This window comes from Coprinopsis cinerea (assembly GCF_000182895.1).
Source record: "Coprinopsis cinerea okayama7#130 chromosome 10 map unlocalized cont3.10, whole genome shotgun sequence".
Classification (NCBI taxonomy): domain Eukaryota; kingdom Fungi; phylum Basidiomycota; class Agaricomycetes; order Agaricales; family Psathyrellaceae; genus Coprinopsis; species Coprinopsis cinerea.
The window spans coordinates 1,399,746-1,425,062 of record NW_003307535.1 but is presented as its reverse complement, the minus strand read 5'-3'; the positions used below and the strand labels follow the sequence as shown (position 1 = coordinate 1,425,062).

Sequence of the window (25,317 nt, the reverse complement as noted above, 5' to 3'; positions counted from 1 at the left end):
TGGAGGGAATCCGAAAGCGAAATGCGAAAGAGTTCAAGTCCAAACACACGAACCGTCGTTTAGCCGGGTTCAGAAGTTACCCTGAGGACCTCCATGACCCCACTGACCCATCCCCATCCCATGCATCCCCTGCATTCCTTGCATATTCATCCCACCAGCCGCACCCATCATGTTGGGCACAACCCCCTGTCCACCATCCCATTGCCCATGTCCGCCCTCCATACCAAACTGCCCATCCCCTCCACCTCCACCTCCCCAAGCCCCCATGCCCGGATTGAACATGCCCGGCATACCCTGCGGATGTTGTCCAAATCCATCATGCATCGACATCTGCCCAGCAGCCGCCATCTGGTTCAACATACCCATCTGCGGACCTCCCATTCCCATCGCATTCACGTTGACGCCCATGCCTCCTCCTCCACCCGGCTGTATGCCCTGCACATTCATTCCTCCCATATTGTTCATCCCCGCGAGGGTCCCGGGGTTGACACCGACCATAGGCATCATACCCGGTACGCTGACGCCCATCCCCATCCCCGGGTTCATAGCTCCCATGTTGCTCATGTTGTTGAGGTTATTCATCGACGTGAGGTTATTCCACGCCGCGCCCATGATATCGTTCACACCCATCATCTGCTGCACGCCCATGGGGACCATAGGCTGGCCTCCGGGACCACCCATACCTCCCACTCCTCCTCTCCCAGCTGCAGCACCAGGAGGACCCATCATAGTCCCTCCACTCGTTCCCATACCACCAAAGCCCCGCCCTCCTCCACCTCCACCCGCACTAAACCTCGGCGGCAGCTGCATAGGCGTCGCATGCCCAGTCATCGGGTTCGGCGGCAGCCCTCCCACTCCCCCACCAACACCTCCCCCACCACCCGTGCTCCCGTGATGATGATGCCCCGCCGCATTCTGGCCAGGTCTCACAGGACTCTTAGGCCTCAAAGCATCAATCTCGCTCGTCATCGGCACAACCGGCTTTCCACTCCCCACTACACCTGCAACTCCTCCAGGATTACCAGCAGCAACCAACTCCTTAATCCCCTCATCCCAATCATGCTGCGTCCATAAACTCCCTCGTCCACCTTCCTTACCCGCCACATGCACCGTCCCGTCTTCGAGCGTCTCGAGTTGCTCGTCTTGGTTGGGTCCCAGGACCGTTACCCAGCCTCGACGGAGAGAGGAGGGGCGTCCGAAGATTTCGAGGCGCCGAATGCCTAGGCAGAAGTTCTCGATTAGGGTGTACATTTCGGGGGGTTTGCGAGTTGGGTCTGTAGGATCGCCTTCCCAAATTATCACATCCGTGTCTAGAGAAGAGATATCAGATTAAGGCATAAGGTCTGAGAGCAGATCTGGATGGACATACCGACGTTACAATGGACGAACCAACTATCCGTAGATCTCCGCACCGTCCCTCGAATACCCATTAAACAGTGTTGTTTAGTACGCGTCAACAGAGACGTCGTCGGTGGGTCTGTCTAAAACCCCCCAATCCAATTCAGTGCCACACCACAAAGTTGGAGAAGTAGAGCTTACCCCAGGGCCCTGGTTAGTCGTTTTATTGGTCTTCACCCAAACCACATCCTCACACCGCCTATACCCCCACTTCGCCAACACCTCTCGCCCCCGCTCGAGGCCTTCTCCAGCACCACTTCCCACCCACAAAAACACAAAACTCGGGTCGGCAGCCAACGAAGGTATAGGCAGCTCCTGGAGGTTATCCCACGTAAACGAGGAGGAGAAGGGAGGATCGAGGAGTATAACGTCGAATTTACTCGAGTTCAGGGTGCTGAGCTGGGAATAGGGCAGGTATGAAGGTGGGAGGGAGTGGTTGTTCACTGAAGCTTTCTTTAGATTAAGGAGACGTTGTTGTTTGGGGTATCTATATTCATTTTCAAGGATCAGCATAAGCACCGGGATAGTCGAATGGAGAGTACTCACTCTTCAAACCTCCGTTCAGGTTCAGCGCCCAACACCCAATTCTGGGGCCATTCGCCGCTATCCACGTATCGTTGCGAGTAGTCGTTCCGTATAGTTTCTTCCTCCGGGATATAATTGAGATACCTGAGCGCCCTGGCGCGCTTTATAGGGGGTAAATCTGCCCTCAGCACCCTCTTTGGAGGAGACGTTGACGAGCCTTCCTCGTGGTGCTGTTCATTATCCTCGTCTGGAGGCGGCGGCGAAGGTGAAGGCGAGGGCAACAAGGGTAATCTTAAAACTTCATTAGGTGGTGGTTGGAGCGAATGCAGCTGCCGTCGTTGTTGCTGTTGCTTGGTCCGTAGGTTGGATAAGAGTGCGCTGTGGGCTGAGAGGAGCTCGTTGGCTGACGCGATGACCTCGGTCGTCGAGAGGGTCGCAACAGCGGTCATAGTACTGGATATACCTGTTGAATTCGTTTAGGTGAGGTTAAATGTTGTCGGGCGTTCCATGGTTTCGCCGACTATCGCGGTGAGAGACCAAGCGCTTAACGCCCATGCGATCATGACAGGCAGAGACGCTTGCGTAAGGATGTCCCACGCATGCCGACGGGCCGTGCTCTTGGCGCATTTTGGGCGCTTAATCGTCGTTACTTTACACCAGAAACATACTCTCTCGCCCCATGAGATAAACGAGCTCCGGAATGCCACAACGATGTGCTGGCACCTCTTGGAGTCGAGTGGTCATTTTGAAGTCGCACAGCAATCAAAGCAGTTGAAAGCACAGATTCAAATAATCATGATACGTGCAGACGGCGTTTCTCCAAAACTACCTATGCTACTAGTCAGTATAATCAAAGGGAGCTCCAGGCTAGATATTGGGAACGTGATTAGATAGTATTACAGACGTCTCAGGCCATCTGAGAGAGTTCTGGCTGCGTTTTACCCCGCTTCAGAACCGGGAATGCCTCCTCTGGACACTTGACGTTAATATCGGCCAGCTGTAAAGGAAGTCAAGGCTTACGCATGTTGGTCCAACGGAGCTCTCGCTTAGTGGATGCCGGGTCAGAGAGGAGGAAGACACCCAGACTGCACGCGGCCTATGGGCAAATGTAAGTTGATCAGACCATGCTCGACTCAGGGACAATTAAGTTCCTACCGTCATCGCCAGTAGTGCAAGACATGGGACGAGCCCGACAAGATCTGCATGGAAGTTAGAAAACAGATGTGAGGACCGAATGATACGGGCCTTACCCATCATATGTCCAAACCCTTCCGGAGCCCCTGGCATGCTCTGTCGCAGCGTGGTGAAGGCAAAGAGCGTCGCTACAGGTATGAGAAGGACCTCTGGCCTCTGCTTGTACCCAAAGAAGACGCTGGTGATCATAACGAGGGACAGGATGAGTGTGACGATCCCTAGGTGTATAGCTTAGACGAATCAATGTCGATTATACAATGACGACGGGACTTACACACTGCGATGGTGGAGATAATTCCGTAGAGCTTCACGAGAATACTTCTACTCAAGATGATGGTAGAGTCTGCAACTTCAGGTGGTGAGATGCGCCTGTGGATGTGGGCGACTCGGGTCTCGAATCCACTGTCACCCAATCAAAATATGTTTATGGAGCAATCCAAAAGTAAACCACATACATTGCGACGCCGCGTGCATCTCCAATTTCGACCCCCACCGTAGCATTGGTACCGACTTCTTCAGCAAACAGCACAATTTCGGCAGTGTAACTGTAATGGATGAGGCGTGAAAGCCAGTCCGAAAGGCTTTTGAGCTGAACACGCACGTATCGAACGGATAGAATAGTAGACTGGAATGGCGGTCACTGGGATGAAAAAGGGACAACTGTGTTCTGAATGTGGGTTTTTGCGCCCTGATATCGCGCTCAACGATTCCTCGGGTGTTCAGGACGAAGACTGGACGATCCGGACGCCCGCTGCTTGCGACATCTTCTTGGCTGGAATATTCACCGCTGGCTCGGAGGAGATTTCTGTTTCATTATAGTCAACTGTCGGCAGCTCAAGACTGATGATTGAGGGACCTACGCGTCGAAGAAGAGGTTCACGTCAGTGCAGGCATCGACATTGTCGATGCTGCAAGGCGATCGTAGCTCCCGCAGGAAGCTCCAGTCCAGAGTGATCGAACCAAGCTTCGGGTCTGCGGAGACGAGGACTACTTCAAGCGAAATCTGGAAGAGATGTTAGATGAAATCCTGCGAAGAAAAGGACGGAGAACACGTGCAGTGCGTCCCGGGAACTCTGCTTTTGGCTCTGCTGGATAGACCATGTCATTAGAGTGCAGATGATAGCCCATGACAATTGAAATAACAGGCGCGAGAACGATAAAGGCGAAGCAAAAGCCAATCCACAGCCTGATGCGAAGGATGGACATTTGACGGCGCTCATCATTTGGAGCGACCGGCTCGTCGATTTCTGTCGTGAAATGGGGATGGTCCTTCTCTTTTGCGTCCTCTACCACATCGCTGGAGCGGGACGGGATGGGAGTCGCCTCACGCTCCGGCGAGGCACTGGGCTGTGAAGCAACTACATTGTGCCGGACGTTGTCAGACATCATCGTTGTTCGACCGATGCGAAAGTGTGGTCAGTGGAATCCTAGCTAGGATGTCAGAGAGGAGATGGGAGAGAGCTGGGACTGGAAGAATGTCGAAGACAGCGGATTTATATACCTCTCTAGTGCGTTTCAATCGGCCACCTCGAGGTAGACGGTTGGCACTTCATTTAATTTTCCCGCGCAGCTTACCGGTAAACCGAGACGATAGGCGCCCGCAATCTGTCGAGTGCGAGGGTGGAACAGGTCCTTACTACGCAGAGAGGGAGCCCAGTTAGTGTTCCTGATCCAAATAGCAGCTAGAATGAAGAGGAATTGGTGTCTCTTCGAAGCCGACCGCACCGTGACACGCCCACATTGCTTCGGAGAGAGATAACGAGAGGAGTGGTGTTGCCGGTCAGAAGGGGTGCCGTTTCCTCAAGGCGCAATGTTTTATGACATCCAGAATGTAGTCCCTGAGCATTTGTGCAAGCTGCCAATCGAGCCGAGTTGGCCGTTCGACCTGCTGAGGACCCAGCTGGCTGGACCTGGAGATGCTCTTCCACTGCCAGATCGGAGAAACCCAAAGCACCATGCCGAGTTAATGTTTCTTTAGTAGCGCCAGGATACGATCATGAGGTTCCCGTTATTCGCTAGATCTTTGTTTGAATCCTCGAAAGCGGGTACATAGGACGGAGGGAAAGCGGGTGCACAAGGATAATATGACGGTCACTGGAGGCTCTTCTAACGACTGCGGGGGCATCACGATGATATGCGAAGACTTGGTATTGTGGGTTTTGAGGGGCTGCTGAGGTCGCACACGAAACGTCGCAGGTCGGAAGACGTCGATAGATAGATACTTAGTATGTGTGAATACAAGAGAAAGATGATGTCGGCCCCCCCCCCCCCCCCAACCAAAGCGTTGCGCATGCGGGCGTTGGCTTCATCAGCGGTCTTGACATTGAAGGTTCCTGAAGCATCAGAGTTGGCGAAGACGGTGTAGCCTTCTTCGACGAGGGAGAGTGCCAAGAAGGTAATGCACACCTGATCAGGACAGTTCGTCAGTCAACGGTGTATGTGTGAATGAGCAAGAACGCACGTCGGTGGTGATACCAGCGATGATGAGTTGGTCCTTGCCGGTAGCTCGAACCGCTGCACGGAACTCTTCGTTGTCCCAGGCGTTCACCTCACCGCTTCGACGAACGACCGTAGCGTTGGGATGCATGTCGAGGATCTCTTGGGGGATGGGCCCGTTAGGACCTCGAATTCAGGTTAATAAATCGTTAAAGACATGTTCAACCCCGGCGTGCTCGTTCATCTGACATCCAGACTACCGATCGCGCAGGCTCAGCCCCTCGATGTGATAGGCTTCTTCGACGTCGTCCTCCCCTCCCTGGGCCTCATTCCCAAAACACAGCTGCGCCAGTCCGAGATCATGTAATCTCGTCATCCGGACAACCATGCCCAGTGCCTGACCGGTCACAGAGCCTTGTCCTTTCCCATTTCCTCCCAGGGCGGCCCCGCCTAATCCCTGCGTAGGCTGGTTCAACAGATCCCAAGCTTTATCATCCATCTCGTCCGCCATACGTCCCCAAGTCGATTTGATGGCGTGCGGGAAGTTGAAGGAGGCAAGAATGAAGCATACGGGTGAGCAGAGGCCGCTGATTTCTTGTTCGCGGTAGAGGTAAGGAGAGGGGGTCTTTGGAGGAACTGGTGGTGTTGGTTTAGATTCGGAGCTATCTGAAGTGGAATCGGGGATGTGGTCGGGTAGAATGTCGCCTAGTCTGTATAGCCTTTGGCAAGCGGGACATATCCGACTTGTTGCGCGGCTTTTGTTGTACCATAGTATCTGGGAAGGAGGGGGAAGGAGGGGGTGTTAGTTATGTGGTGAGCGCGAGGTGCGTGGACCCACCCGAGCTGTTTCGTCTGGAAGCACGGTCATTAACATTTGTAACACCTCTTCTTGTGCGAATTCTGCGCACATTGGGTTCTGGAGATAAGGACGTGTGAGTTTTCGTATTTACGAGATTTAAAAGTAGAACGTACATCCCAAGCTGGCGGTTGAGCAAAGAAGCGACTTGCGAGGAACGCTTTCGCGTCTCGCACCCGCGGTCCATTCCCTGGATCGTGAATAAAGGGAGGTGTGAACATGATTTCTTCGACCCTATCTGAGTCGATTTCGGGGATGGGTTTACGCTTTTCGAAATCTCCGTAGTAGCATTTCATGTCGGAGACTTCACCCTTGAGGAATGAAGACAATGGTGGGGGTGTTCTGAGTGCGGGTGAAGAACTGGAGGTGGTAGTCGAGTCCAGAGATTCTGAGGAGGTGTTGGAGGATGGAAGATCTGGGGGTTGTGGTTTAGGAATGGATTGAGGCTGGGACGGGGGAGCTTGGTATTGGGGTTTCAGCCTCGTAGTACCTCTCTTCTTGGTACGACCCCGGCCAGGATCTCCTGCTTCATGGTGAAGCTGTGGTTGAGAACTCGATTCAGAGTTGGACAATTTGGAATCTTTCCGCGAGGTAGTATCATTCGAAGCTTGAATGAACGGTTTTGACGACGACTGGGTTGGTTTTGCCGTCGTTGAAGCAGGAGCAACAGCGCCTACAGGTTTGGAAGGTTGTACTACGGCGCCTTCCGCCCGTTTCTTTGCCTGCTGCTTCTTCCCCTGCCCACCTCCTCCCTTCTTTTTAGTTCGTTTGGGATTTGAAGGACCTGGCATTATCGTTTATAAACAATGTCTTCAGAGGGTTGTATGGTCCGTCGTTATCGTCGATAAACGTCGTGGGGGATGGATTGTATCGAGAGCGCCGCGTGTCTGCCGTGGGACCAACGTCAATGGGCGGGGAGGTCGAGGACTGTGTGCCACGCAAGTCGTTGATCGCGCGAACCACACGAGTTACGCGACGAGCAATGCGAAAGGTCGGAGTCGTCGGTCGTCGGTCGGACAGCGAGTGATGTCGATGATGCGTTTCCGCCGCCCGTGGCGACCCTGGGACTTTTCCCTCGCGCGACGCGCTCACCGTCACGCGTTTCGCGTTTTAGGGGTTAGACGCCCTCACATCGAGTCTGTCAAGCCTCCTCTTGCCGATATTAGAACCAAAGTTCATAGTTCTTGCAGTCGGACATGCAAACCTGAAGGAGGGGACGTCTCAGTGCCGCCGGCCCTTTGCGTAATGAGCGCGATCTTGACATCTAAAAACGTTAACACAGGTCAAGAGATCCTCATGGAGACCCTAAGACCACGAGACATCCATGCCTCGCTCAGCCACTGTGCCATGGCAGCCATGCATTGCGTTTGAAAGTGGCGACCAATGTCATCCTAGTAAAATCCATCTTGCAATTGAATCTAACCCGTAGTAAATACTGCACATGGCCTCTAATACAATCCGCCAAACCTTCCACCGTTATTCAGGAAGACGTACATGCCCAGTCTAAAATGGTTGAGGGCGACTCGGCAGTCCCCTCACCTGAGAGAAGCTTCTGTGCAGTTGCCTGGCCCCCAGCCCAACGGGGCGGCTGGGTGGTTCCCAATGACTATGAGGAGCGTCACCCAATCTCGAAAGTGCCTTCGCGGGGAATGCAATGGTGGCACCCCTCGTCAAACCAGGACGACCTGCCGGAGGTCCTGAACCAGAAGAAGACTGCGGACTTGCCTCGGACTCCTCCGCATCCTTCATCCTCGCCAGGAACGCCCTCGAAGCGGGACTGACCGTATCCTCCGAGCTGTCCAGAGACGGTCTGACCGGGGGAGGGATTGTGATGCCAGGAGGCAACTTGGGGTTTACACTCCCTGCTGATGGTGACCTCTTGACAGAGCTTGCAGGTACAGTGCTTGAAGTGACCGCCGGAGAGTTGACCCTGGAACTATTCATTGATGACTCCTCGGAAGCTGAATCGAAAAATGTCCTCCTCCAGTCGTCCTCCGGGTACTTCTCTCTGTGCTGTGCCCTCACGATGGCTTTGGTTAGCCGCCTCATCCGCTTCGTCGGACTGCCCAACTCGGAAATCAGGGGAGGTGAGGAGGAAAGGATGATCGGTTTCCTGTCCCTGTCCGAGTATACAGAGGCGCCTCGTTCTTTGTTGGCAAAGTGGTCCAAGTAATTGCTGAACGCTGTGGCGTCGAAACTGCTGCCGTTGTGATGCTGTCCACTGATGCTGTGCTTGTGTCCGTGCTTGAGCTTGAGATTCGGAAGAGCCTTGGGCGCCCGCTTCTTCTCGTTCAAGAGGTCAGAAATTGACCGGATGTCGTCACTATCCTCACTCTTGCGAGGGAAGTAGACAGGTGTAAAGTCGACGCCTTCCAGAGCTTCATTGACGTTCACTAGAGAGCAACATTCAGTGGGCAGCGGAGAAGACACAACGAAAAGACATACAGTAGTCAGCCAGGCCCTTTCTGAAATTGAGTCGACAGATGATTCCGAAGCCTGTAGTAAGGACCAGGAATACGAAAGCTGTGATGCTGACAGTAGCGAAGAACTGCCATGACAGGAAGATGCTCCGATAGACTATGGGGCGGTTAGCGCTGGGCTCTTGGGCACCACGCCAATCAATTTAAATTATTAACTCACCAGGGCTTGCGAACATTCCGCTGGAAATGGCAACAAGGCCTAGAGACAGAATAAAGAAGATCGCAAAGAGTGGATTGGATTCCTTTCGGATAGACTTCCAGCCCAAAATAAGGAATGGTATCTCGAGCTGGAGCAACCATTGAGCGTCTGATCTTATTACTGCTTGTATAGCCGAGGAACTCACGACAAACACCATGATGAAGGTCGCGAGATAGAGCTTGCTATGGCGGGCGAGGTCCCTCAAGTGACCGAAAGCGACTTTGTCGATCCACATTGCAGTCGAAGCGAGCGAGAAAAAGAAAGATAGTTGAAGGCCAACGGAAAACGTTAGGACCAGCTGACCGAAAATTGAGCAAAGTTTTCTGTTGCTTTGGAATGGAAATGGACGCACCTTGTACATCCTGTGTATCTGTGAAGAGGCCCCTACTCGAGCAAAAGATGCGCTACTGTACAGCTACACTCCGATGCCAAGGTTCAGTGATCAGTCTAACCATTGCGAATGAAACCCCTAACCTTGAGTAATTTCCATGATAAAAATCCCAAAATCAAAATTACAACGCCATTCACGATGACGATGGGCACCTGGATCGGTAGTGAGTGAGGTTTGTTAGACGTGTGCCAAAAAGACATACCGTATGCCAAAGCCTAACCTCCCACCATCCACCAAGAGGATCAAACCCATCGCAAAGGCCTGGCACAATCATTGAGCGGTACCTAGCCACCAAATTTTGTGTAGACCGGATTCTCGACGCTGCCCATGCTCCTCCCAGGATGTGGCCCAGTAGCGAAGTCCAGAGATGAGGAAGAGATTCATTCAAAATCTGTTGGTCACACGACCTAGATTCAGACAGTGCGACCCAATGACATTTCCGTCGAGACGTACCGTGACTATCCCCATCGTGAACATCCATATCTGATAGAACAAGATTGCAACGTCTTCCCGCTGAGAGTCGTGCAACCTAAATGGGAATGAGAGTCGTCTCAAAAGGTAAGTGAGGATGGCACTCACGTATCTTCCAGCCAACTGAGACTGTAGATGCAAGTCAAATCATGCTGTCCTTGCGGATCCCCGACAAGTTTGAACCCATCTCCTTCATGATGATCACTCCTTCCATAAAGATAGTGATCTGTCTCTTCCGACTTAGATCGCTCCTGGCGAGGACCTTTCTCAAAGTCTAGAATGACCGTGCAGTTCGTGTTCCGCTGGCCTGGAATGCTGTCGCACACTTGAAGATGGCCGCCGTGGGCCATCGCGAGGTGGACTGGTAAGCCCGCATCCGTAACGATGTCTCCGAGGATGCGAACCGCTTGTGTGTTGTCGGCCAAGATGACGCCCTGTAGCGCGCTTAGAAGGAGGGCCGAAATGAGGGTAACCCAGCAATAGAGGATAGTGAATCGGTTGGCGGTCGCTCTGTCATACTAATCCCAGTTTTCCTAGGTTCAGGTCATACAGAAATGGAAAGCGAAGTTGAAACGTACCAGAATCTTGACCCTGCTCAACCGCAACAAATGTTTGAAAAACTCTCGACGATTTCCCAAAATTCCCATTTTACACAGGGCCCATCAAAGGAGTGCAAGTAAAGGTAAGGCCAGCCTTGAGTTCAGATCCGAAAGAAATGCGAAACCAGCACCAGCTGGGAGAAAAGAAGAGGGAGAAAAGCCTCGAGGAAAAGGGAACGAACGACGAAGACGCAAGGAGGAATTCAGCAGCCTGGCATGGGGGCGACGAAAGACCCGCGAGCCGCAAGAAGGCCAGGGTTAAGTATGGAACTCAAGGTTGTTTTTGTCGTTATACCATGGAATTATGATGGTCCCTTTGTTGAATTCAAATGTCTGGAAGAGTCGAAGACCGCGAAACCTTAGTAACACCGCGTGATGGTCACTTGTTGCCAGGTCGAATGCGTGTGTGTCGTAGGTTTGCTCCCGACAACCGCGCTGATTCCGCTTCTTCCAGCGTCACCCTGTGACGGAAAATGGTGGCTGGAACGTCACATTCGAACAGTCGTGGCCACAAAGAGCTTTGAATTCACCCCACATGCCACAGGTGGGTTCAGTGTCACCAGGCGGGGGCCGACAACCAGAGGAAGTGGACACCGAGGGATTTAGAGCTTTCCATTTCGAAAGATTTGACCTAGTTGTGACCTTTGAAGAGACCATGGTCGCCATTGTCAGAGTTATAGAACTCAGAAGGGAGAGACGGAAACGGGTCGGTCCTCATCGTCGCTGCACGGTGGTGAGTGGCGATGGCAAGGGTGAGAGAACTGATGGCAACACATCTGATGGCATCACGGCGTGCGTGCAGATCATTGAAACAGGCCAAAGACGCTTCGAGATTCGGAATTGCAAAAACCATCCATATTGGTGGAGCGCTTGAAGCATGTAATGTACAACTCTATAATACAAATGATAATGGTACAGAGACGCAGATGTGCAACAAAAACGAGCGCAATTAAGCGAAGGTAGCGGGAATGGGGACCTCAGCCTGGGGCGTAAGTCGGACAGCATGCCTACGGAACTCAGGGCTGAAGTCGGGGATGGCAGAGTGTGCAGTAACTCGGTTGTCCTGTATCAAGAGACAACATCAGTGAGGAATATCTACAAAGTATAACGAAGACACGTACCCAAACAACCACAGTTCCCGGCTCATACGAGGCACGAATCTGGAAGTCGGCGCCTCGAGCGATGTGATCATACAGGAAGTTCAAGAGAGCGTCAGATTCCTCCTTCTTGAAGCCGACGATGCGTCGACCGAAGACGGGGTTGACATAAAGAGCCTTCTCGCCTGTTGCGGGGTGGACTCGGACGATGGGGTGCTCAGTCTCGATGGGTTCTCGGCGGACGGGTCCATTGCGCTTTCGGGAGCCCTCAGCCTGCTCAACAGCACTGTGGACGATCTTCAATCCCTCCAGACGCTTCTTGAACTCGTCAGAGAGGCGGTTGTAAGCCTCAACTTGAGAGACGAAGAGGGTGTCACCACCGACGGAGGGCTGCAAGAGGCTGGTAAGAAACGATAGAGCTCGGAAATTCGGAGAGGACGCACTTGGTCAAGGATGAAAAAGAAAGTAGTGCCAGGAGGTTGCTTCTCATAGGCAACATCAGAGTGCCATGCGGTGTAGTTAATTCGTGAATCAGTGACATACTCCTTGAAGTAGTCATAGCTGTTATCACGATACACAACATGGAACTCTGGGTAGCCCTTTACATTGCCCGAAGTAGGGTGGCGTTGGATAGGACCAAAGTGCCTGCACAGCAACAATGATGAAGCTCTGCATCAGCACAATTCCCCATTTATAACAGACCGGATTCAACGCACTTTGCGATCTCAATCTGACGCTCGAAACCGAGATCTTTGAAGTCCTGGTTTCGGAAGATAACGACCTTCCTCTCGGCAACGAACAAGGCGAGCTCGTCGAGACCTTCTTTGGAGAGTTGAGAGATCTGGACGCCTTCGACTTCGGTACCGAGGTAAGGGCTGAGATGCTTGAGCTTGGTGTTGGCAGTGAGCAGGTTGGGCTTCGCTTTGTCAGCGCGAAGGCCGGGTTCAACGTGCTCTGTTAACCGTAGTTAATAACTTAATGAACATCGCATAGGGGATGTTGTCGCACCAAACAGCTCAGTAGGACCCCACTTCTCGTTGACATCGAAATGAGGAAGGTATCCAGGATAGGCAGGACCCTAACGTAAATAGGGTTAGCGTCGACCCAAGCGCCCGGAAGAATGCGACGTACATTGGGCAAGCTCCCGTTCTCCTTGATCTTAGCCTTGAGCTGCTCTATAGCAGCGGAGGCGGGGTGAACAGCGGGCTGGGAGATTTCAGAAACAGAGGGAGCCATTTCGACGGAGAAGGGTGTTCGAAGTGGGGATGAGAGTGTAAAGTTCACTTGTGCTGACACTGGATTGAGGTGGTAGGGTTTATATACCTCTCCACGAGAGCTTCTTCATCAAGGGGGCAATGTCAAGGTAATCTCGCGACATGCAGGCGGTTAGTGCACTGGATGCACTCAGGAGGAGGTCCAATGACGAGACCGAAGGCCCAAATGGCGCAAATGAATGGCAAGGCGCGCTGGTTGGAAGCGCTTCCGTTCTCGGTTAGCTTTCCGAGGAGCTATTTTTACGCGTTGGGCCCGTTATCTTGCGTGGCGTGCTAATTTTTAGTTGGATGTAATCTTTACGGAAGGGCGTTGAGTTGATTGAGGATTTACCGCGGAGCGTCATACCAGTCCCATTAATGCGCAGGGGCAAACTTAAGAGGCGGTGCAATATTCGATGGCAGGTCACATCTGCGTCGTCGGATTCGTAAAAAATTGAGTCTCGTAGGTGGTGCCGGTGAAGTCAATGGGCGCACGCTTTTGGAACCCAGATCTGATGGACCCACTGGTGCACCACACTAGACGGAAACCGTTTCATTGGGAAGTATTGTAGGAAGGCAAAATGCTTGATAGCTATGATACAATGCTGGGGTAGAGGGGTCATCACAAAGGTCGTAACGAAATAGAAAGAAAAGCATCCTAAAAGAAAAGAGCGTGCTGTTTAAATGTGAACCGAAGTGGAAGTAGTACTACCATTATCGTTCGAATTCTGCTGCTGTAACGACAAAACATTCTTTCTGAAGCGTTCCATAGAGTCAAGCCTCGAGTTCCAATTAGACTTGATCTCCACACGAAGGGTATCATGATCCGTTGAAGAGAAGATTGAAGTGAAGCAATCAGCAAAGATGCAGAGGTGTCGAACAATGTGGGGGAGGTTGACGGCGGAGACGATCTTGAACTGGCCGACCGGTGTGCACTCCGTCATCCCTTCCGCAGTCTGTACAATGACACGGAAATACTCGTTTTCGTGGGCGTCATTAGAGAATGCGCATATCGTTCCGACGGAATGGGGTTCGATGATGATGTTCACGAACTGGAAGGCGGTTTTGAGCGTATCGAAGGCGTAGGGGAGACCAGAGTCGTTCCAGATGATGCGAACGTAGTCGTTACCGATATGTCTCTTCTTGTAGTTGAACATCGGGTCGTGTTCGCGGTTAGGCATGAGCGTGGCAGTGTGGAACAGAATCTGCCTGATATCATCCCACCACGCATAGGCATACTCGCCATCTTCTTCTGGATCCAACGAGCCAGTGTAGACCTCTTTCTCTGTCCTGAGATGAACCAGCCTTCCGATCCCGTCGAGGAAGCGACTGTACGCCTGGGAACCATGGGTGTTGGCCAGAATCTCGATCTCGTTGGTCTGACCTGGTCCAGCGTACATGATTCCCACCTTGTGAGTGTCGATGACGGGGGTACGATCTAATAATCCCAAGGATTTCGATAGGGTGGGAGCGTCGCTGACGTCTGTCAGTTCCGGAGTTGTCTCTGGAAGAGGGCTCATGTGGAAGAAAAGGTGGGAGGCAAAGGAGATAGGGTCCAACTCCGCTTCATAGTCCTTGTCAGTAGCAGAGTCGGTGTTGGATGCCTAACGAGAAACATGAATATCGCTTTGTCAATCTCAATGTCGCACTTACCTCGTCAGGTGGTGGTTCGTCACTTCCACCGTTATCCTGGCCGTCCATGAACAAAGCCTTCAACGCCGGAGGCCCGCCATCCTTCATGACCTCCAAGAAATGATCCCGCCGACAAATGAGACCAGCCGACCCTGAAGGTCGGCGAGAAACCACTTCAATCCACCCCGGCCTCTCCAAATCCCTCATCGTTAAGAACGAGTTCCCGAACATCCAAGTCTTCGACAGGGCAGGTCGCTCGGGTTTCGCGATATTAGGCTGTAGGACGACGTCCTGCAGCTTTAACTTCTCAGCACTGGCGATGCCATGGGTGTTGCGCGCCAACCAGTCGAAGCAGACTTGAGTAAGACCATCTACCCCTTCCCTTCCTTCGTTGGCCAAGAGAAGCTGTCGAGTGATATACGGGATATGAATTTCTCGATCCCGGAGTTTGAGGACGGAGAACCACGTGTAGAGCGTCACGAAGGACTGTTGCCTAACGTGCTGGGACAACGCCCACGACCGCGTTGGCGATTCTTGAAGTTGATTGTAATGCTGCAGATACTGCAGCGCAACACCAAAGACCATCTTAAAATCCTCCTCCGTAAAGCTGGCGTAGAGAGTCGGGAGCGAGCCGACCATCACGAGGAAGGCCAAGATGTGGACAGCCATGTTGGGATTGGACATGATCTGGGCGAGCTTCTCCAAAATCTTGGGGAGGGACCTGGAGAGCGAGGTGCTCATCTCGAAGGCCGTGAGCGCAAGAGCGTGCAAACAGCATTTGATGGTCGAGAACTGTCCGTTGAGTCCAGAGAAGAACGCTTCAATAAGCAACTGGCGTTGTTGTAGATCGAAATATGTCTTGTAACTGATGAGCGTGGAGAGGGTATGGTGAGCCAAGCCTTGCAGATCGCGGAGCTTCAGCCCCTCAGGGCAATCGTCGGCCGTCTGCGAAGCCAGTGAACCATCGATGACGCCCTTCGTGAGGACATACAACAGCTTGATAATCGAGGTTCGAGTGGTGGGCCCGCAGAAGAGATGCTTGTTGGCGAGTTGGACGGGTAGGTGCACCAGAATGTACGACACCACCTCCCAGCTGGAGTCGGTCTCGATCAGATCCGCCAACACCGCGATGTACTTCGATATCGGGAGGAGCACGCCTTCACCAAACGAGCGCAGTCCGTGCTTGACTGTATCCGGCTCGGGAACCTTGAACGGAAGCGTTTCCGGGAGGTGCCAAAGGGTTTTGTGGTGCTTCGTCTCCTTCACCTCGGACACAGTCTGCGACCGACCTCGACCCAGAAGACCTTGGGATGTTGGTGTTCGTGAATACGTCGTGCGGGACCGATGTTGCCTCTTCCGGGCAACATGCTCTTCCAGGATCTCGTCCTTGTGCGCTCTCATAAGAGAGTCAGGAAGTCGGTTGATGAGCGACGCCATATAGGCAATGGAATGATTGGTGTCGTAACCCTCCAGGGCAAAGTAGACGCGATGGTCCCGATCAGCCCGCCATCGCATGAGGAACTGGAGGATCATCACCCTAGGTTCGGGGTGCGATAGTCGAGAAAGGGCTTGAAGGAAGGTATTGAAGATAGTAACCGCTACTTCTTGAATAGCCGTGCTGAAAGAAAGTGACTTGAATGCGATTTCTGTGAACACGTGAATGAGGCTCCGGACGACGTGTAAAGCAGTGGATTCGTCTGGGTTGTTGAAAAAGATGGAAGTGAGAAGCTGGACGGGATCGTGTTCTCCCACCGCACCCGTTTCCTGGAGTTGATCACTTTCAGAGATCACTGAAATAGCTTCCTCTTCCAGGATCGAGAAAACGAGTTCCGAGGATTCCGCTGCAATCAAGATGCCTGCTTCACTCATGACGAGCTGAGCGAGCGCCTTTCGATACGACTGACTCTCCCTGACAGAGTCATAGACCTCGTACAGCGTCTCGATGATGGTGCGCCTCGTGTGGGGGCGGTTGACGGATAGCAATCGCGGGTCGAAGAGTCGCTTCCAATGCTCCAACCACGTCGATGTCAGGGGGAGAAGGTCGTAGTTGTCGGTCATAAGGACTGGAATCCGTGCAGTGTTCTCGTCCGTGACATGCTCGCACCCTTGAATCAAGATGTCCGCCAGCAGCGACTTTTGCGAATCATGAAAGTCCCGGGAAAGAAGCGTGGTGATGCTGCGCAACAACGGAGTGGGAGATTCACCGGGGTGGAAGACATTAATGATGAACGGACTGCCATCGGGGGACCTGGGAAAAGAAGGTTCAGTACAACTCTAATCCCTCGAAACGCGACCCTAAACAAAACACTTACCGGAGGGTGAAGATATACTTGGCCAGACTCTGGAGCGCATCGTTGGTATGATCAAGTTCAGACGCATCAACGTGCACCCCGCCATCCTCCCTCGAGTCAAACTCCTGGTAGATATCCTTCACAATCCCAGCCATCTCCTCCAGAATATTCTCCTTCCCCTCCATAATCCTATCCCACATATCACCCTGCGGCGAACCGCCCTTCCCCAGATCAGGCAGCCCCGGCGACCAACCCACCCACGCATCGATACTCGAGGATATCACCCGCGTTTCACCAGACTCGGTGGCGGGCCGGCCCTGCCCATGATCATGTTTCAACCACGCAACATCCAGTAGGTCCTGATCGATGGAGCTACGGCCGGTCGCCTCTTTGCCCCCAGCCACCTGCTGGGGCTGGTACGCCTTCTCCAGCCGCGTCGTAAGCGCCCGGCGGATGTAGTTTCGGAGCGTCCGGCTGGCACCTAGGGAGGTCATGATCATGAGCGTGTACGACCGGATCGCCTTGGCGTTGTCCTGTGCGACTGCGGCTGAAGCGGTTTTGGTGCGCACGCCGTTTCCGTTGTCACTTTCCTCCTCTCTGTTCTCCTCCCCAGTTGGGGTTTCAGCTGTAGGCAACGCGACACCACCAACATGCCGAGGCGTAAGATGCTTCCTTAAAATCCTCAGTGACACGTTGGACATCGGACTCGGAACGAGCGTGTTCAGGATCTCCACGATCCGATTCTCCAGCGTCTTCGGCCCAGCGACTTGAGGCTCAACTGTCAGACGCGGTAGCGGCGAGGCACAAAATGCCAAAGACCTAAATAGCAACGGTAGCACCTGCTCGAATTGTTTCTTGGATAGGTTGAGGAGATGGGTGCCGACATGCCCAAGGAAGAGCGAGATGGCGATTTCAGCGGGGTGTTTGGATTTGGTCGGGAGGGGGTGGGATTGTTCGGCTGTCGGCGTGGGTGAAGCGAGGAACATGAAGCTTGTTAAGGATGGGGCTCGGCGTTTGTGACCGCGCCGTGTCGATCTTTCTGGGACTGCATGGACTTCGGTCGGTGAGAGGACTGTTTGAGATTGAGGAAGTGGCAGATGGATGTGGTCGTCGATGAGATCCGCGTAGAATTGGAAGACGCTCTCCAGTACATCGTCTTTAATCCTCGCAATGTTAGCGCGATAGGCGAACAGCTCGTGGAGGAACCTCCCGACGACTACGATGCACCGCTCGCACTCCGAGGGAGGAGGGACCGGCATCCCTTTTGGCGGGTTGATCAAAAGACGGAACGCATTCAGGATGCAGTCTTTGATAACCTCGATGACCACAGTCTCAATCCCACGCAAGTCCGTCCCGTCCTTGGTCACAGCAGCCAACGCCTTAAAGCGCACCTCCCACAGATCCAGATGCCAACGCGACTTCGGGTCAAGGAAGAATGTCAAACACGAAAGTGCATCAGACGTCGTGGGCCAGCTCGCGTTCTTCACTTTGGAGTTGTTCCAGTAAGCCGCCATGACTTCGTAGCCGAGTGCTTGGAGGGTGAGGCTGGACCGTCGAGAACATAACCGATATAGCACGGGCTGGAGCGCGGAGAACCTGGGAGGGGTCTGTTTTGATAGGAGGACGGAGAGGAGGTGGATGTGGGAGGGCGTGGGGGCGGTGGGAGATGTGATCATCTCGATTAGGAGCTCGATGGTGAAGTCTGACTCCACTAATCCACCTGGCAGGGGTGCGTCGGCAAAGGGGAATAGTTCTAGGGGTGGGCTCTTGAATCTGATGTCTGGAATCTGCGCGTCCTTTTGTTTCGAGTCTTTGACGGAGAGGTAGGCAGTCCCTGTAAAGTACTTGAGTAGTCTGGCAAGCAACATGGTGTGCTGCGAGCGAACCTGAGGGATCAATGTTGATATCGAACTTCTCTGATATCTCAGCCCATATTTTGTTAGCATCAACGGATTGGAGTGCCTGCTACACGTTCAGCAACGTTTCTGTCCAGGAGGCAAAGAACCACATACAGCGTCAGACAGGAGAGCCCAGTCCTCATCATGTGTTACCGCTATCCGTGCTTGAGGGCACTGTGGACCAACTCCTCAGCACCTATCACGTCGCACCACGGCACGTCCACGCACCTTTTGCAACAAAACCTTGTTTATGATTGTAGCCGGATGAACGATCTATCCATCCCCTGTTAGTACAACTAGTCCATGTTGAATGGAAAGTGACCCAACGCGCACCCTCGAAGGAAACTCTGGAAACATCAGCGTAGAGCCCCCGGGGGATTTGGCCAACAAGTTGCTGCTTTTTGGACCTGCGACCAGGCCAAATCAATACACAGAGCGCACCAGATCACAAACGAGGAGCACTCACCAAAGGACGAGAAGAACCTCTTCAACGTGTTCCTCGACCTCTTCGCGACCAAATCAATCGTGCTCGTATCCGACGCTGAATCGCCTCCACCACTCGCTGCAGTCCCGACATTGATCGACGCCATAACCTTTGACCACTCGTCGTCACTAAGCGAAATCGTATGCGACCTCACAAACGTGCACTGATTTTTCGACCTTTCCGTTCCCGGGGTAGCTCCAATCGATGACGATCCTGATGGTGTCGTCGTGGTTGTTGCGGAAATTGGACTTTGGCTGGTAGATGATGACGAAGACTTGGCTTCCACATGTATATGGCCCGGATGTCCATGATACATCGACGTGTTCTTCTTCTCCCAAGAATACACGGGGCTTTCACCGTCTGGACCGACCTGGGTTGTGAACGTTAATGTAACAACAGGGCTAGTTGCTGCACTCCCAAGTTGTTGGTGTTCTTGCTGTTGGCTCTGGTTTTCCTGTCCTTGACTCTTCACTTGATCCCCCGAGAACGCGGCCATACCCCAGTTCGCCGTTTTGTCACACCCGGTGACGAGGTGAAGCTCGCCGTTTTCGATCTCGCGGCCGCAGACGCCGTTGGCAAACTTGTACCAACTGTGCGCGTGGTGGGCGGCATATTCGCGGAATTTGGAAAGGTTGCGGATGTCCTCGTGGTGAGCGCCCTCCGGGAGGATCAGGATCGCGCCTTCAGAAGCTGTACTCTCGAATGAAAGGTGGCTGTAAGGAAAGATCATTGATCAAAATCATGACACTGTAATCTTATGGGAGAGAACACGCACCTCGCCTGCTTGACTGAACTGCAGAAACAGCTATTTGGAGGATGTTCGGGCGATTCACTGATATCCTTTTGTTGGGTCAGGAGAGGGACGAAGCCATCAGGGAGGGGACCCGAGTTGTTGGGGTGCTCCGCAGGCAGGCAAATGTTGAACAGATAATCGAAGGCGCCATACTGAGTGATGATTCCGACGTCTCCAACCCTGACGCCCTTGTCCACGTATGATTTGGGGAGCTGGACACTGGGGTGAGGGCTCCAGAGGGGGAAGCCGTGACGGTGTTTCAACAGGTGCCTTTCGTAAATCGCGTTGCTCAGGATGGGTGGGGTAGGGTCGTTTTCCTAGGATTCGGGACGCGTGGTGGTTAATCTAAAGTCCAGGGATGATGACAGGTAGACTCACCAGCGACGGAGTGCGAACAGACAACCCTGTTTCCGTCAGCTTTACACCCTGTTACACATCCTGAACTGCACTCACTTGATCGGGATTCATCCAATATGCTCTCCAGCTTCTGCACAACTGATCAGCACGCGTTTGCTGAAACGAGAATAAGGCTTACAGCTTTTGAAGAGGAAAGGAAATAGGCTGAAAGAGTAAGCGAGATGAATACCGCACGTCAGGGTCCTGTACATGAGATGACACGTACGGGATTCATTTGTTTGATGAGGGAGGGCATGACCAGGTGCCTGGTAAACGTTTAACATCCGGGACCAATGACAGCATCTAACAGCAATTCCAGCCTCACTGAGATGGATTGACGGCGCTCTGCGTTCGAGGGGATAGTGGATTGGCCTGTTCATTGGATATTTCTCTGAGTGTAAAGCAATTGGACACGACAAAGAGGACGTACTCCTTGAATGATCAGTTGCATACGCGCTAGAATCGCTCGTTCCGACATAACTTGATGCAGATCTTCCGAACATGGATGGACTGTGACCGAAATAAGCAAGACACGCGGCCAGACAAGTCAGATCGAACGCACCTCGCGGGGCCAGAGGACAGGCCGTACGGAATCCTCAATGGTTTTGGCTCCATGATCCTGTGGGTGTGCCTATCTCCGCCTAGTCCACCCGCCGAGCTCCAAGAAGATACGGACGAGGAGGAGGTTGTGGACGGGGGAGCCGGGGCAGCAACGAGGGGAAGAGGGAGGGGGATTGGGGGAGTTGGTGCATTGTAATGGTCGCGATGATGATGTTGCTGTGGCTCCGAGAATCTCGATATGGATGGAGTTGACCTTCGGTTAGGGCTTCGCTGTGGGTACTGGTACTGAAGGTCGCGCTGGGGGTAGTGCCTCGAATCAGAACTTGATCTGCCTGGTGGATCCGAACTCGTCGACATGTAAATCTTGTAATATCCTTCACTCCAGGCCTAAGCGCATCGAATCTATAATCCCAGCAAGTATTCAAAAATACTCTGTTTTCGTAACAGATCAGGCCACGAGGCAAGTCAGAACTCAATGTCGTGCGTACCTGACAGCCCAATTACGTTCAGGATTTGCGTTGGTGGACTGGACTTGAGTCTCTGTGTAGTTGTTTGTGGAGGACGATGTGTTGGTGGTCGCGGAGCAAGCCTTAGCGAGAAAGATGTGCTCGATTTGGGCCTCCCCATCAATTGCTCTAGATCCGTCATCTTTATTCCCGCCTCGACACTCTTAAACTTGTTCTTCTCGTTCTCCGTTGCCCTTTAGATTCTAGGACGTTCAATTCGCCCGCTCAACTGGAACCACACATGGCACAGCTGACATCTAGAGCCTTCTGGATTCAGATCCTCTCCAGAGACCATGGTGTCGGACCTTGCAGTGTGGCGTACCTATGGTCGCCCAGATCTAACCCCCCATCTGGTCTATCGCAGTCTCCAATCGACGACAAACCACTTTCTCTTCTTGGATTACTTCGACTTCTGGTCACTAGGGGACTCCATGGCCTGGACAATTCATCGAGAGTCAATCAGCTTCCACTCGTTATCTACAAAACATCCGAAACGGTACTATTTGATCAGATTCCGCTCGCTGCTTGCTTTTTCTTTTGTCCCTCCCAAATCGCGTCTAGCTCGTTTCTCGCTCAAAAAATGCGATAAAATCGCGACAAAGTGACTCTGAAACTCCTTGGCCTGTTCGTGCTAAAATGGGTACACGATGGGTTCGACAGGATACTCAGAATGTTGGTCTCCAAATACAGGGACCCTTTTATATTTCGATACTAACTGCCTGCAGGCTTTGTGCAGGCTCCCAGCATATCTCCCGCCATCCTTCATGTGCTTCACAGCTCATGTTGATCTCTTCACTGGAACAGCCTCTGCTCGCGTCCGTGGCCTGATGCTGGGCCCTAGCACCTACAACCCGCAAACCGGCGCTCGATCACCATGTCTAAATCCTTCCATGGTGACTCGGAAATATCATCATCATTGACCCACCTTCGCATCGGAAACTCGCTGACCAATTGTATGAAAACCTCGCCTTTGCCTGGCGTCCAATCCCTACCCGGGCACATGGTTGTTGTTTTGCATAGCCTTTTGCTTCATACTGCCTGCGGTCCGTACTATTTTTTTCACCCCTCCGCGTCGGTTCTTTAAACGGTCATTCACTGTGAAACGACGCCTGCGTGGTGCCTTGCCTCGAGGAAAGACTCAAGGCTTGCTGCGGCGGCCTTGTCTGTTTGGTGCATTAAAGCAGTCAGCTTCTGAATGTTTGGGCCAGGAGCAGGTTTCAGGGGCTTTCTGAAAACAGGGTGCTGGGTGATCCTCAAGGGCTTTATAGAGTGCAGGATTTCTGGCTGTGGGGTTTTAGCATAGACAATCCGCCCTCACTCAGGAACTCTCGCATAGACTTCAGCGGGTCTGAACACTCGTCCTCTATTCGCCATTATTGCAATATCTCAAGCTCGTTAATTTTACTCTACAATGTCGGCTTCAACATCGACTCATCCGCCTCCGTCGCAAATCCCCCTCCCGACCTCTGCAGCGCCATCGATATTCGGACGCACTGCTACTCGTACACGTCGCACGAACCCTTTCGCTACTGGTAGTAGCGCTGGTGGGGGCACTGGGTTCACAATCAAGCGGCGCTTCGACGATACACGCTTGGAGTTTAAACCCGCCAAGTCCGTGCCTTCGTCCAGCGCTGCTGGGCAGGGATCGAAATCCAAGGGAGTCGTCGACGGGTCGACGAGGACCCCTCGTGCGCCACCGAAGGATTTGACCTTGAAGATTGACGGAGGCAGGCCTCCTGTTCCTTCGCTTCACATCCAGGTGCCCAGTAGTTCGAGGGGCGTGGTGGCGGACGATGAAGAGGTGTATGTTCTGTATGTGTTTTTCGTGAGATGGTTATTGGATGGTGGAAGCTGATTTATCTGTGACGGCAGTGTAATGGGCAGCAGCGGGTCTGGTAAAACCTCTGTAAGTGTTCTCCCATTCTCCTTTGTTCCCTCCCCCATCATCGATTTGCACTGCGCAAGTCGTCATTACATCTCCCGTCAACGCCGAGTCTGCCTTCAAATAAGCTTATATTAACTTTGTCCCTGTTTTATTTTTAGTTCATTAACCTTGTTAGTGGCTCGCGTCTCCCTGTCAGCTCGGGCCTCAAGTCCTGCACGAACGATGTTGCGGTGTCTGAACCTTTTACGTTGGACGGCCGTAAAATGCGTCTTATCGATACACCTGGATTCGACGATTCGAATAGGAGCGATGCGGAAGTCCTTGGCACCATCTCTGATTTTTTGGCCAAGTTGTACGTATCACTCGGGTTTTTCATTCCACTCGTAAATTACTGACATGTCACTGTCTACTTGTTAATTATCGACGATGGTTAATTCAGGTTTATCAAAGGCCACAAGCTCCAAGGGGTGTTGTACTTCCACCGTATCTCGGATGTCCGCATGGGGGCACTCTCCAAGCGCAACTTTACGATGTTCCAGAAGCTATGCGGGTCGCATACCTACCCAAACGTCGTGCTTACCACCTCGAGGTGGAGCGAGGTGAATGAACATGTCGGAGCCGCGCGGTCAGCCGAGCTGGCTTCGAAGGGCGTGTTCTTCCGGCCCATCCTAGACGCCGGTGCTGCCCTCATGCGGTACACCCGCTCCCTCGAGTCAGCGCAGACGATCCTCCGACAACTCCTCGCCAAACCCCCGATTCCTTACCTGACGATCCAGAGGGAGATGGTGGTCCAGGGCAAGTCTATGGCGGAGACGAACGCGGGTCTGGCTTTGCAGCAGGAGAAGCTGGCGTCCATCCAGAGGTTCCAGGAGAATTTGAAGGGTCTTACGAAGGAGATTGAGATTGTGAAGAAGGAGAATGATGTGGAGATGCAGAGGGAGCTTGAGGCTGATGTTGAGGAGTTGAAGGTCAAGATGAGGAGTTTGGAGGAGGAGAGGGAAAAGCTGGTTTCGAGACAGAGTTCCTTTGCGCATATCAGTGTACCGGCGAGGGAGGTGGGATTGGACGACGCGGAGGACGATGCGTGGGTGATGTTTCCCGAGGCGAAGGAGGTGCCTGAAGAAGGCGGCGGAGAGGAAGGATTGTCGGGATTTGGATATGGGCCTGCGATCTCGAGTAGGATGATGTCGACGACGAATGCGAATCCCGCGTTGCAGGTTAGTACCCTCGCTGGGACTGCTGCTGCCGCTGCTGACTTGACCACCCAGCAAGTGCGGGCAGCAGGTACCGGTGCGGTCCCGACCTTCCCGAACTGCCTCGCTGACGAATTCGAAACTCAACCCAGCCCTCAAATAATCGGTGGTCTTCCTTTTCGGCACTGGGAAGAAGTCAAGGAAGTGACGGCGGAAGTGGAGGTTCAGGGGAGGGAGGACGAAGGTGGTTCCTCCCGCAGCGATTCCTTGGACGAGGGGTTTCGTGGAGACTCTGGCATCGTATCCCAGGATGGTTCCAGAGCCATGTCCCACAGAGTCCCGTCCGAGGACTCTGAGTCAATCCCTAGCGGATTCTTGCCTGGCGGATTCGATATGACAGACGTGGAGGAGGAGTCATCTATGCAAGATAATGATTCGTCCGCCAGGTCTGTTGGTGCGACGGGTGACGTGCGCACGACTATGGAGGGAAGGAGACACGTACCGTGGGCTCCGGAACCTGCTACAAGCGGTGTAGGGGGGTCGAATGATCCGTCGCATCATTCTAATAATAATCTCACTTGGGGAGAGTGGTTATTTGGGTTTCCTCCCAGCGTATATATGACTGTGTCGTATCTATTGGGTTATTAGACTATTTTATAGCTTTTTATCTTGTATGTCCTATGTTGTATGCGCTATGCCTATGTGCTATGCCAATGTACCGTCTTATGCCAGAAATCTCTCGAAAAGCCCCTAGAGTGATCGGAGGTGGAGCAGAGGGT

General features: G+C 53.0%; 9 protein-coding genes across 9 annotated transcripts; 1 reads left to right on the top strand and 8 right to left on the bottom strand.

Moving 5' to 3' along the window:
• Nucleotides 1-69: 69 nt before the first annotated feature.
• Nucleotides 70-2,372, bottom strand: CC1G_11190 (transcription regulator; the record flags this gene model as incomplete). Its single annotated transcript, XM_001834225.2, has 4 exons — nt 70-1,310; nt 1,370-1,481; nt 1,540-1,885; nt 1,945-2,372. 4 exons carry the CDS (start codon nt 2,370-2,372, stop codon nt 70-72), a joined length of 2,127 nt encoding a protein of 708 aa, XP_001834277.2.
• A 458-nt stretch (nt 2,373-2,830) lies between these two features.
• On the bottom strand, nt 2,831-4,503 carry CC1G_11189 (hypothetical protein; the record flags this gene model as incomplete). Its single annotated transcript, XM_001834224.2, has 8 exons — nt 2,831-2,892; nt 2,944-3,019; nt 3,079-3,122; nt 3,174-3,335; nt 3,392-3,519; nt 3,573-3,662; nt 3,978-4,120; nt 4,168-4,503. The coding sequence occupies 8 exons, from the start codon at nt 4,501-4,503 to the stop codon at nt 2,831-2,833; spliced, it is 1,041 nt and encodes a 346-aa protein (XP_001834276.2).
• A 738-nt stretch (nt 4,504-5,241) lies between these two features.
• Nucleotides 5,242-5,704, bottom strand: CC1G_11188 (hydrolase; the record flags this gene model as incomplete). Its single annotated transcript, XM_001834223.2, has 2 exons — nt 5,242-5,523; nt 5,579-5,704. 2 exons carry the CDS (start codon nt 5,702-5,704, stop codon nt 5,242-5,244), a joined length of 408 nt encoding a protein of 135 aa, XP_001834275.2.
• Nucleotides 5,705-5,809: 105 nt separating this feature from the next.
• CC1G_12353 (hypothetical protein) lies at nt 5,810-7,200 on the bottom strand (the record flags this gene model as incomplete). Its single annotated transcript, XM_001834222.1, has 3 exons — nt 5,810-6,328; nt 6,392-6,469; nt 6,526-7,200. 3 exons carry the CDS (start codon nt 7,198-7,200, stop codon nt 5,810-5,812), a joined length of 1,272 nt encoding a protein of 423 aa, XP_001834274.1.
• A 712-nt stretch (nt 7,201-7,912) lies between these two features.
• On the bottom strand, nt 7,913-10,597 carry CC1G_12352 (hypothetical protein; the record flags this gene model as incomplete). The annotated part of the gene is made up of 10 exons (XM_001834221.2): nt 7,913-8,802; nt 8,855-8,986; nt 9,050-9,176; nt 9,234-9,386; nt 9,441-9,503; nt 9,563-9,631; nt 9,682-9,870; nt 9,933-10,008; nt 10,059-10,468; nt 10,529-10,597. 10 exons carry the CDS (start codon nt 10,595-10,597, stop codon nt 7,913-7,915), a joined length of 2,178 nt encoding a protein of 725 aa, XP_001834273.2.
• Nucleotides 10,598-11,498: 901 nt separating this feature from the next.
• CC1G_12351 (alpha-ketoglutarate-dependent taurine dioxygenase) lies at nt 11,499-12,882 on the bottom strand (the record flags this gene model as incomplete). The annotated part of the gene is made up of 6 exons (XM_001834220.1): nt 11,499-11,612; nt 11,671-12,036; nt 12,090-12,291; nt 12,363-12,600; nt 12,655-12,724; nt 12,778-12,882. The coding sequence occupies 6 exons, from the start codon at nt 12,880-12,882 to the stop codon at nt 11,499-11,501; spliced, it is 1,095 nt and encodes a 364-aa protein (XP_001834272.1).
• Nucleotides 12,883-13,579: 697 nt separating this feature from the next.
• On the bottom strand, nt 13,580-18,690 carry CC1G_15321 (tuberin; the record flags this gene model as incomplete). The annotated part of the gene is made up of 3 exons (XM_002910368.1): nt 13,580-14,503; nt 14,553-16,779; nt 16,844-18,690. 3 exons carry the CDS (start codon nt 18,688-18,690, stop codon nt 13,580-13,582), a joined length of 4,998 nt encoding a protein of 1,665 aa, XP_002910414.1.
• A 278-nt stretch (nt 18,691-18,968) lies between these two features.
• Nucleotides 18,969-21,311, bottom strand: CC1G_15320 (hypothetical protein; the record flags this gene model as incomplete). The annotated part of the gene is made up of 6 exons (XM_002910367.1): nt 18,969-19,004; nt 19,054-19,127; nt 19,187-19,917; nt 19,980-20,314; nt 20,620-20,659; nt 20,956-21,311. The coding sequence occupies 6 exons, from the start codon at nt 21,309-21,311 to the stop codon at nt 18,969-18,971; spliced, it is 1,572 nt and encodes a 523-aa protein (XP_002910413.1).
• A 1,560-nt stretch (nt 21,312-22,871) lies between these two features.
• Nucleotides 22,872-25,186, top strand: CC1G_12349 (hypothetical protein; the record flags this gene model as incomplete). The annotated part of the gene is made up of 3 exons (XM_001834218.2): nt 22,872-23,263; nt 23,521-23,697; nt 23,785-25,186. 3 exons carry the CDS (start codon nt 22,872-22,874, stop codon nt 25,184-25,186), a joined length of 1,971 nt encoding a protein of 656 aa, XP_001834270.2.
• Nucleotides 25,187-25,317: the final 131 nt, after the last annotated feature.